Raw genomic sequence first — 11,205 nt, 5'->3', positions numbered from 1 at the left:
TGTTATTTTAAATGGACAAAAAAATGTTGCTTTTCTATCAAAAACAAGGACATTTCTAAGCGACCCCAAACTTTTGAACGGTAGTGTAGGTAGTTACATGGCTCCCAGTTTGGGTCTCCCCTGACATTCAGCCATACAGATACCAGTGAGCATCGGACAGAAACATAGCACCGCAACGTTGGCCCAAATCATAACCAGTACAATACACAGGCGTTTGCTTTAAGCGTATACCCCTTCTATATACAGCGTAGTCTAGGCCCGTAAAACATACCACTGCAGATATCATCACAGTCATATCATACAAACCCTTCTGTTTGTGCCCCCTGAGGGTCAAGCTCGTAGGTGAATGCATGTCATATCTGAGACCTCTTAATACCATTTCGTGGAACACCTCAGAGCAGCCAGAACCACCTAAAGCCAAGCAACAGAAAATACATACCTGAGTATAACCACCACATAGAGACGAGATGGCCACTCCCCCATTCTTAACAGAACAGTCTCACACCCACTGTTACAATGCATCTGAGCAGAGGAAGGTGGGGGGATGGAGAGGATGGGGGGGATTATGGCCAGATGACGCTGCCTGGCAGACAGGTGAGCTCAGCGTGACTCGGTGGACGGCAGGGGGGGACCAGGCCAGGCCAACCACAGGGAGGGGTGACCTCCTCGACCTCCGGCTCCGCCAGAGGGCCCACTGTGAGCGGCCGGAGGCGTCACCTCTTCCTACTGCCCTGTGGATCGCTGCCCAGAGCCCGCTGTCCTTGCCAATTCTACCTAGCGGACATGAGATGCATTCAGAGCAGCAACAAAGAAGGCTCAGGTTCAGGGGCCCTGGCATCTGATTCACAGGGGGAGGACCAGCGTGGGGCGAGGGAGGGAGGCAGCAGTGGAAGAGCAGATGCTGAGAGCACATCTGGAGGAGTGATCTGTCTGTCCCCCACCTACCAGACCACCACAAACACTAAAACACACACAGGAAGTACACACACAATATGTTGGATCAAAGGCTCAGATGAGGCCCCCATATCCATTATCAAGCTTGAAACCCATTCTAACCAAAATGTTATCATATATAGCCTACTAGTTTACATTTAGGCTAGCTGTTAGGCTGTACATAACTGTCAATGTGTCATAGCCCAAAAGAAAGAGACAGAGATTCTGATAGAACGGCTCGAGGCAGTTTGTTGAAATTGTACTGCCTCAGGGCTGGAAGACTGTGGCACTAAGTCTAGTCTACACATCACAGTGACAGTCTCATTTCATGTCCAGCCCTTGAACACGGACATGAAGGAAAGGGACCGGGAATTTTATAAAGGGACATTTACTCCTGAAAAGAACATAGGGTTTGAGCACAAAAGGGCTGAAGAGCAAGTGCCCTGCAATAAAATAAAGTAAGGTCAGCAGACTACCCATGTGACAGCACACTGCCTTGGATTAGGTGGTGTAAGCCTATTAATGTGGTTTGGACTAGGTGGACCACCCTGTCTCCCCACCCCGCCTGGCCGGCCAAAGATTAGCCTGTTAAACGCACTTCCCGCCTGCATAAAATGCAGACTCTGCTCCTCATCCAATAGCAACAATTCAGATAGGGACCTGTCTGCCCACCCGTAACTTGAGTTAGCTTCTCTACCATTCAAATGCATATGGGATTTGTTTCCTTCAAAAGAGCACTTTTCTCTTATCAGCCGTATAGTATTAATTGGTTTGTCTTTATTAGGGCAGTGATATCATGAGTAAAGGAGAATGTCAAACTTCTCAGCCAGGCATGTGGCATTGCTTTACACTCCCAATTAGAATCAAAGCACTTTTGAGTGAAAGGTAAGCCTCTTTTTTATTTATTTACTCTGGACATAGGTGAATCATGCAAGGAATTTGAGTAGGCCTAGCTACACAATTTGAAATACCCCTACAGGCAGTATGCTATGTCATTTCTGAAATATGAATAATTTGTCTCGTTTACCTGGTTAGGCCTCTGAGCAGAGCAGGTAAATCTATAGCCTAATGAAATTCAGTCAGCGACCTTTAACATTATGCAATTTCCTTGAATAGCATTTTGGCAATGTAACAAATGAAAGGGTACAGTTTGACACCGTGCCATTTCAAACGACAAAAACACAATCTACCACTACATTTTTTTTCTTACAGACTGGGGATTAACATTTCTGAGCTCGAGCCACAGATTAGGTGCGCGGGCGTGTAGAATTTCATCATTTTTCAGAGGCACAATGGCTCCTTCTTACCGTTTCATCGTCTATTCTCCGACGGTGGGGGCTTGCTTGCCTTTGCTCCTGTATTTGTTTAACGTTTTCAGAATACCCTTGTTTTTGAAAACATGTTCAAGAACCACCGAGGGAAAACAAACTTTGTATTTAACCCAGTCACAAAAGGAGTTTTTCCCACCCCCAGACACTTCCTATCACGCGCTGCCACCTTGTGGGAAAAGCACGACATGGCGTAATAGCGCGGTGCCTTTCATCAGTGCACAGGTGCGCTGCGACATGGGTTATTTATTTATTATGGTCTGCTTTCTGTAGCCTTGTCCACTCACCAGTAAAGAAATTACGTTTATTTTTTTATATGCCTGTAGTCCAACTGCTGCATATGAAACAACGTAGCGTACTTTGTCAAAGAAATGGTACTTTCGCGTTTCAATATAAAAAAAGATTAAAGGAATGTAGAGCCAAGTTAACATTTATTTAATCGAAGTGAAGCTGTTTTGGGAGGAAATATGCAATGAATCCCCTTGTGTGGAGAGCATAGATAATCTTCCCAATCATGGAAAAATGACAATTACTGAAATATACTAGAAACAATGATCCAAAGAATACATCATATAGCACATCCAAACTACACACAACGATAATGTCATACTACAGTAATAAGTTATTTCATCATGAGAGGAAAGGCAAAGAATGAACTCATGAAACAGTGAAGTCAACCTGCCCAGAATAGAGTCTCAATGTTTTCATTGCACATTCAGGACAACCACAAAGCGATCTTCTCTTCAAAGCTTGACACCCTCCCCTGGCTCCATGTACCCATCAAGAGGCAGCAGGGGGCTGAAGCGCAGCAAGGGCAGGTCCACCGAGGGGCAGCCCTCCTTGGGGCGAGCCCAGCCCTCCTTGGGGCGAGCCCAAGCCCAGCCCTCCTTGGGGCGAGCCCAGCCCCGAGCCCAGCCCTCCTTGGGGCGCCGTATGGGTGGGGGCAGCTCTGAGTTGGTGCGAATGGAACTGTTTTTGTAGTCAGGAGGGGGGATGCTCCCGAGGCTGCTGCGCCGACAGTGGACCAGGATGGCCCCCCGGTGGTGGCGGTGGTACAGCACGCCCACGGTACAGAGGAGCAGCAGGATGAGGAAGCTGAACAGGAAGCACACCACGTAGATGCCTTTGATCATCCCGCTGGACCGTTCCGAAGTACAGCCGGAACGGTCCAGCGGGACCGTTCCGGCTGGAAGGTCAAAGGTTAGGCAAGGATTAGATGTACACAATTGACTTTGTGCAAAGTCACCTTCATAACCATGCAACTTTATGTTTAACATTCTGTTAGGGTTACACATTCTGTTAGGGTTACCTAACAAACCCATTTTCAAGGGTTAAAAATCAGGAATGTTAGGGTGGTCTAACTTGTCAACTTCAGTGCCACTGATTTTGAACTAACCAATGTCATACTGTGTTTTCGTTAAACTTCAGAGAACAATAATTCTACGAGGTACCAGTGTTACAGTGCTGCTGCTCAGGACTATGCTGATCTACCGTAATCGTCGACTCATTGTGGCGGTCCATACCAGCGGCCTTGGTGTCCACGCAAATGGTTCCTCCTGAGCCCAGCCTAGACATGTCCTCGAACCCGGAGTGGCATCGGCATGCATAGGAACCAAAGCGGTTCACACACTCTGCGTTGATGTCACACAGCACCAGCTGGGTCACACACTCATTCACATCTGAGAGGCACACACACAGGGTGCAAAAGTAAGGTTGATTAATGGAGTGATTAAATATGAAAATAAATGCCTTAAAATCAATTATTTAAAGTCAAACAAATACATTTTTTCACCTCGTTGAGCCCCAAGACAATGAAATTCAGGACACCCAATTGCAGGCTATACAACACAATATCTTATTAAACCTCTGCAGTAACCTTTAGTGCCATTAGTAAAGAGCAGAGTACAGTGCAAAAGAAGCTACAGATGTATATTTTTTTTGAGGAAACTTTGAGACCTACCAGAGGTGGATACAGAGACGATGACACCCTGTGTTGAGCTGCCCCTGGGGCTAACCACCCTCTCTAACAGCTCCTGCAGGGCCAGGTGCAGGGTCGTGTGAACATTCACCCCTTCTGGCCCACCCCCAATATACAGCCAGAGGATGTAAAGCACTCCTGCACTCAACCTGTTGATACAACAAAAAAAGGCATTTAATCCATCAACTATTTTCTACAGTAAAAATACAACAAGCACTTGTTTGCAGTCAAGAAAGACATTTGGAGCTCTTGGTTACAAAATGTAGCAAACCTACCTTTTTATTCTTTTGGAGGATAGGGTTTTGGGTATGTGGATAATTTCCAACTGCTCATTAATCTGAAAAACAAAATGAATAATTGCAGCTCCAAATCACAAATGCACCAGTCCAACCATGGTAAATAATGACCAAAAGCCATATACAGTCTTTTTACACATTGATTTGTTACAGCCTTAGTTTAAAAGGGATTAAACAGAGATTTTTGTCATCACTGGCCTACACACACACAAAACCATAAGTGGAATGTGTTTGTTTTTCCACAAAGGGCACATACTATAGATGGGTAAAAAAAAAAAAAATATGTATATATATATATACACACACACCAAATATTTTTTATTCTGACATTTGGACCATCACAAATAAATAATCATAACATTTAAAACGATATAAAAATATATACAAAAATAAGACTCAAATATCAAAAGTAGATAGACAAAAACAAATGTATAAATACAAATAAAGAAAACCGAATAATTACACTATTACCCTATTGCTAACACAACTAAAATTGCACAAATCCTATCACACAAATAGAATAACACTTATAAAGACAACGTGCTGATTACACTATTGCACTTCAAACAAGAAACTAAATGCGCACCTATTTGATAGATTCCCCCGCTCCCTCGGGCTTCCAGTGGGAAGACCTGAGGTCAACCTACCCCCGCATCTCGTACTTCTGAGTAGGAAGTAACCTGCCTAGCTCACAAACTAGAATCGGGGCGCCCACTCCGAAAATGTTAATTGACACAGTCCCACACGGTGACATATCATTGACGTAACGCGCAAATGAGCGGGAGAAAACCGATCGCGCAAATGTCACCATTACGATTTTCACGGCAGCTTTCCATGTCGCCTATACCTAAATCTGCCACTGCGCTTTGAGCATGGTGAGGTAACTAATTACACTTTGGATGGTGTATCAATACACCCAGTCACTAAAAAGACACAGGCGTCCTTCCTAACTCAGTTGCCAGAGAGGAAGGAACCCCCTCAGGGATTTCACCATGAGGCCAATGGTGACTTTAAAACAGTTAAAGTTTAATGGCTGTGATAGGAGGATACTGAGGACGAATCATTGTACATTGACCAAAAATATAAAACACAACCATTTCAAAAGATTTTACTGTGTTACAGTTCATATGGAAATCAGTCAATTGAAATAAATTCATTAGGCCCTACTATATGGATTTAACATGACCGGGAACACAGATATGCATCTGTTGGTCACATATCTTAAAAAGAAAAGGTAGGGGAGTGGATCAGAAAACCAGTCAGTATCTGGTGTGACCACCATTTGCCTCATGCAGCGCAACATCTCCTTCACATAGAGTTGATCAGGCTGTTGATTGTGGCCTGTGGAATGTTGTCCCACTCCTCTTCAAATGGCTGTGCGAAGTCGCTAGGGGATCTGGAACACGCCATCTTACATCGATCCAGAGCATCCCAAACAGGCTCAATGGGTGACATGTCTGGTGAGTATGCAGGTCATGGAAGACCTGGGGCATTTTCAGCTTCCAGGAACTGTGTACAGATACTTGTAACATGGGGCAGTGCATTATCATGCTGAAACATGAGGCGGCGGATGAATGGCACAACAACGGGCATCAAAATCAAGTCAATCTCGGTGCATTCAAATTGCCATTGATAAAAAGCAATTGTGTTTGTTTTCCGTAGCTTATGCCTGACAATATCCTAGCCCCACAATGGGGCACTCTGTTCACATTAGCAAACCGCTCACCCACACAACGCCATATGCGCTGTCGGACATCTGCCCAGTACAGTTGAAACTAAGATTAATCCGTGAAGAGCAAACTTCTTCAGCGTGTCAGTGGCCATTGAAGGTGAGCATTTACCTACTAAATCCGGTTATGACCCCAAACTTAGGTCAGGTCAAGACCCTGGTGAGGAAACGAGCACGCAACAGCTTCCCGGAGATAAAATAACTGCACAAACTGTCAGAAACTTTGGTTGTACAAACCCACAGTTTCATCCGCTGTCCAGATGGCTGGTCTCAGACGATCCCGCAGGTGAAGAAGCTGGATGTGGAGGTGCTGAGCTGGCGTGGTTAGACGTGGTCTGCAGTTGTGAGGCCTGCTGGGCGTACTGCCAAATTCTCTAAAACAACTTGGAAGCTTATGGTAGAGAAATTAACATTAAATTCCCTGGCAATAGCTCTGGTGGACATTCCTGCAGTCAGCATACCAATTGCACTCTGCCTCAAAACATGAGACCTGTGATAATTGTGCTGTGTGACAACTGCACATATTAGTGTCATTTTATTGTCCCCAGCACAAGGTGCACCTGTGTAATGAGCATGCTTTTTAATCAGCTTCTTGAGACGCCACAGATGTCAGGTGGCTGGATTATCTTGGCAAAGGAGAAATGCTCACTAACAGGGATGTAAACAAATTTGTGCACAACATTTGAGATGAAATATTATTGTATGGAACATTTCTGGGATCTTTTATTTCAGCTTGTGAAACATGGGACCAACACCTTACATTTATATTTTTCTTCGGTATAGTTACTCCGCAATACTAACTGACAGAGTGAAAAGGAAGCCTGTACAGAATAAAAAAGATTCCAAAACATACATCCTATTTGCAACAAGGCACTAAAGTAATACTGCAATTTTGAAGAAGCAATTTACTTTTTGTCCTGAATACAAAGTTGTGTTTGGGGCAAATTCGACAACACAGTACCGAGTACCACTTTCCATATTTTCAAGCATAGTGGTGGCTGCATAATGTTAAAAGAACATTTGTAATTGTTAAGGGGAGTTTTTCCAGGATAAAAAAAGCAAAATCCTAGAGGAAAGCCTAGTTCAGTCTTTTCCAGACACTGGGAGAGGAATTCACCTTTCAGCAGGACAATAACCTAAAACACAAGTCCAAATCTACACTGGAATTGTTTACCAAAAAGACAGGTAATGAAAATCTATGGCAAGACCTGAAAATGGTAGTCTAGTATTGATCAACAACCAATTTGACAGCTTTAAGAACTTTGAAAATAATAAAATGGGCAAATGCTGCACAGTCCAGGTGTGGAAAGGGTAAGCTCTTAGAGACTTACCCAGAAAGACTCAGCTGTAATTGCTGCCAAAGGTGCTTCTACAAAATATTGACTCAGGTGTGGGAATACTTATGCAACTTAGATTTTTGTATTGCATTTTCAATAAATCAGAAAACATTTCTAAAAACATGTCTTCACTTTGTCATTATGGGGTATTGGGTGTAGATGGGCGAGGAAAAATGTCAACTTAAATCCCTGCAACAACGAAATGTGGAATAAGCCAAGGAGTATGAATACTTTAATGGCACTGTAAGACGACATCCATTTATGAAGAAAGTTATTAGAATACCAGTCTAAATCCCATAAAGCCTAGTTGTCAAACAGGGAAAGGTTTCCATTCGTTATCCCACCATTCATTTTCCCCATAGGGGACATTAGGCTTATTGATAAAAGTCACCTTGTCCTAGAGATTTACACGTATATCAAAACATCACGCCAGCGTGACGTTTTGATATATGTGTAAATCTCTAGGACAAGGTGACATATCAATATACCGTCGGAAAATATCCAGACCCCTTGACTTTGTCCACATTTTGTTACAGTACAGCCAAACTCTAAAATGTAATAAATAAAAATCCTCAGCAGTCTACACACAATACCCCAGAATGACAAAATGAAAACAGGTTTAGACATTTTTGCAAGTTATTTTTTAATTCCACAGAAATACCTTATTTATATAAGTATTCAGACCCTTTGCTATGAGACTCGAAATTAAGCTCAGATGCATCATGTTTCCATTGATCATCCCTGATGTGTTTCTACAACTTGGAGTCTACCTGTGGTACATTCAATTGATTGGACATGATTTGGAAAGGCAAAGCAATAACCTGTTTTTGCTTTGTCATTATGCGCTATCGTCTGTAGATTGACGAGATAAAAACATTACATTTTAGAATAAGGCTGTAATTTATCAAAATGTGGAACAAGTCAAGGGGTCTGAATACTTTCCGAAGGCACTGTATACCCATGTATTAACCCCCACAAAAATATCAAAACGTCACGCCAAAAAAAGAACACGAAACACAGCCCTTATTTTAAGCATTTCTAAAATCCCCAATAGGAAAAATAAGTGGTGGAAAAACAATTGGAACCATTTCCTTGTTTGACTGCTAGGTTTTATGGGTATTATGACACCTCTACTGTGGGAACTCACCAGAGACTTCACTGAGATCAACAGTGATCTCACAAGGTAGTCCCAATTCTCCTCTGGCGCCACGAGGAAGTTGACTTCAACAGCCACCTCAAATAGGTGGTCTGAGAAATACAGAAAGTGGGCATCTCCTTTAATACTCATTCACAGCTCTATAACTATTGTACAAAGGCGAGTGACTTGCAACTTTTGTTATAGCCTTTGAACTATATTAAAAATATGTATTTTTTAAATAAAAAAGTAACTCACCTTCTGGTAAGTGTGGTACTTCGGTGTGATTTCTGACTTTCTCTGCAAAGTAAACATGCAAGACAGTTTTCATAAACCAGACAACAAAGGATGCAAATGAAATGGCTGACTACCTACTATATTGTCTGCTGTCGAAGAACGGTTCAACCATGTCTGGGAGATGGTCAAAGAAATCCTGGGTCTCAGTGGGTGTATGAGTGGCACTGGATGCTGGAGACTCACCCATGGTCATTTTCAGCAATTCCTTATTGCCAGACTCCTCACCTTGGTCATCCACATCTGTTGTGGGTGACACAATGTTTGACTCGGTAGGAGGGATGGTCTTTGTAGTTTGGGCATCCACGTTCCTTCGCATAGCAGATGGAGTGCGTAGCGAGGGTTTGGGATTCGAGAAAGGGGGCTGGTGTGAGGAGGTGTCACTTCCAGGGTGTGCTGTGTGGGTCTGTGTGGCACCACTCCCTGACCATGATGTACCCTGACGAGTGAACACTATGGGGGGAGTGGGAGTCAAGGGCAGATGGGATTCATGGTCCACCACAACCCCACTCAAGTTACCCACTCCCCAGTCTTCCTTTGTCAAGTGGCTCTCATCTGCTTCAGTCCCCTCTGAGATTCCTCTGTTCCAATCTTCTTCCGCTCTCTGAAAAGGATCAAACTTGAAGGGCCCCTCTCTGACCATTGGCTCCTCTGCTTCCCATGATGGAAGCTCATTGGACGCAGAGGAGGAAGTGAGTTGGTCGAAATAGTCAAACACCATCGCCGGGTTGGTCTGAGCTGGCGGGGTGGGGCGCTCCAGTAAAATGGCCTCCGTAGGTTCACCCCCCTTCATGGGGAGAAACTTGGTGAAACTTCTCAGAGAGGGAAAGTGTTCCAGTTGTGGCGCTTTTGGTTCAGTCATCAGCTTCCTGTCTTCTTCAGTGGCATCGCCATAACCATTGTACGTGACTGGCGGTACGAACGCCTCGTAACGCCCATGGAAGCCCCTGTGGGGTGGACTGGGTTTGCCTCTGATCAGCTGAACCACATGGAGGATGTTGGAGAGGGACCTGTACTTGGCCTCACGCCAACACTTCTCCAGGATCCTGTGACCCCCTGCAACCCCCAGGGGCTCATCCAGGTGGATCTGGTCCAGCTTCCCGCTGCATGCGTCTGACTGGGTGAAGTCCTCTAGGTGGAGGAGCACACGTTTACCAGGGTCTACCTGGATGGTCCAGTTACACCAGAGCGGTGGGTAGGAGCACAGGTAGTCCGGGGAGAAGAACTCGCCACTCTTGCCGCGCATCACCTGGTGGCAGCTCCGCAGTGCAAAGAAGGCATTGCCCTCATTACCATGGCGGTCATCTGAGAAGAGGTGGACAGAGAGTGTGGAGGACAATCCAATGATGTCAGAGTTATAGGGCTAAACAAGACACACACATGCAGATCCTCTCACACACACACACAATTTTGAAAGAATTCAACAAAGAGCATAGTACAGGGCCGAAAGGCTACATAATAAATATTTGTCTTACCCGGAGGGTTGTAAGCGTCATTCCTATTTACCTAAGGACGCAATAAAAACGTTGAGGTAGCATTAAACCACTAATGTTAGTCAACATGATGAAATGTACCTACAATCTCGAGCTAGACGTAGGGAAAATGCTTATAGAAGGAAGACAGTCATCAACTTACCCAGGACAGGTCGCAGTTCGCAGTAAATAAACCATAGGCAAGTAGTAGTGCACGTACAAATAGTAACTTTGAATGATTTCGTGGCATTTTAGTGTCACGCTGTGTTTACTTTTCCAGTATTTGGCAAGCAAGTCCACTTCCTACACTGTCCCAGCTATTGTCAATTCTTTCATGTGGTGTTTCTTTCCGTTTCTGCCAAAAGTGGACGTAAACAGGTGAAATATATTGCAAATTAGCTAATTAGCACGCCTTGATATTCGTGTGCTTCTGGTCTATATGGGTTGTATCCACTAGATGTCACTGCTACACTGTTGGTAAGTTTACTTGTCTTCTGCAGCTCAACTTCTCAGGATCAACACAGGTATTATATGTTATACTTTTATCTTACCAAGTACTTTATAAATACAAATATATTTTACAAGACACTTCCATAAATGTATTAATTATCCAATGGTAAAGATGTTTATTCTAAACGTTTAATGTTTTGTATACAGTAGTGAACAGATATACACTGCTCAAAAAAATAAAGGGAACACTTAA

The 11,205-nt window shown here is 43.9% G+C and overlaps 1 protein-coding gene across 3 annotated transcripts; it reads right to left on the bottom strand.

Moving 5' to 3' along the window:
* Window positions 1-2,685: 2,685 nt before the first annotated feature.
* LOC129839844 (uncharacterized) lies at window positions 2,686-10,971 on the bottom strand. Of its 3 annotated transcripts, none has more exons than XM_055907514.1 (9): window positions 10,666-10,971; window positions 10,506-10,536; window positions 9,217-10,335; window positions 8,995-9,036; window positions 8,749-8,849; window positions 4,515-4,576; window positions 4,222-4,388; window positions 3,785-3,940; window positions 2,686-3,447 (listed from the first exon to the last, which is right to left on the bottom strand). In XM_055907514.1, the coding sequence occupies exons 1-9, from the start codon at window positions 10,750-10,752 to the stop codon at window positions 3,005-3,007; spliced, it is 2,208 nt and encodes a 735-aa protein (XP_055763489.1). In that variant the 5' UTR covers window positions 10,753-10,971; the 3' UTR covers window positions 2,686-3,004. The 3 variants fall into 3 exon arrangements, with proteins under 3 accessions (XP_055763489.1, XP_055763488.1, XP_055763490.1); XM_055907513.1 differs by having other exon boundaries at window positions 9,112-10,335; window positions 10,666-10,970; XM_055907515.1 differs by having other exon boundaries at window positions 3,303-3,447; window positions 3,753-3,940; window positions 9,112-10,335.
* Window positions 10,972-11,205: the final 234 nt, after the last annotated feature.

This window comes from Salvelinus fontinalis, chromosome 40 (assembly GCF_029448725.1).
Source record: "Salvelinus fontinalis isolate EN_2023a chromosome 40, ASM2944872v1, whole genome shotgun sequence".
Taxonomy (NCBI): domain Eukaryota; kingdom Metazoa; phylum Chordata; class Actinopteri; order Salmoniformes; family Salmonidae; genus Salvelinus; species Salvelinus fontinalis.
This window is presented reverse-complemented; position numbering and strand designations above follow the sequence as displayed.

What these genes read in the sequence shown, in the direction of transcription:
- LOC129839844 (XM_055907513.1), bottom strand. Translation starts at nt 10,752, where the DNA reads ATGCCACGAAATCATTCAAAGTTACTATTTGTACGTGCACTACTACTT. An exon ending in CGAACTGCGACCTGTCCTGG is followed by an intron (nt 10,537 to 10,665) that starts GTAAGTTGATGA and finishes TTGCGTCCTTAG; the next exon opens with GTAAATAGGAATGACGCTTA. An exon ending in TGACGCTTACAACCCTCCGG is followed by an intron (nt 10,336 to 10,505) that starts GTAAGACAAATA and finishes ACCTCTTCTCAG; the next exon opens with ATGACCGCCATGGTAATGAG.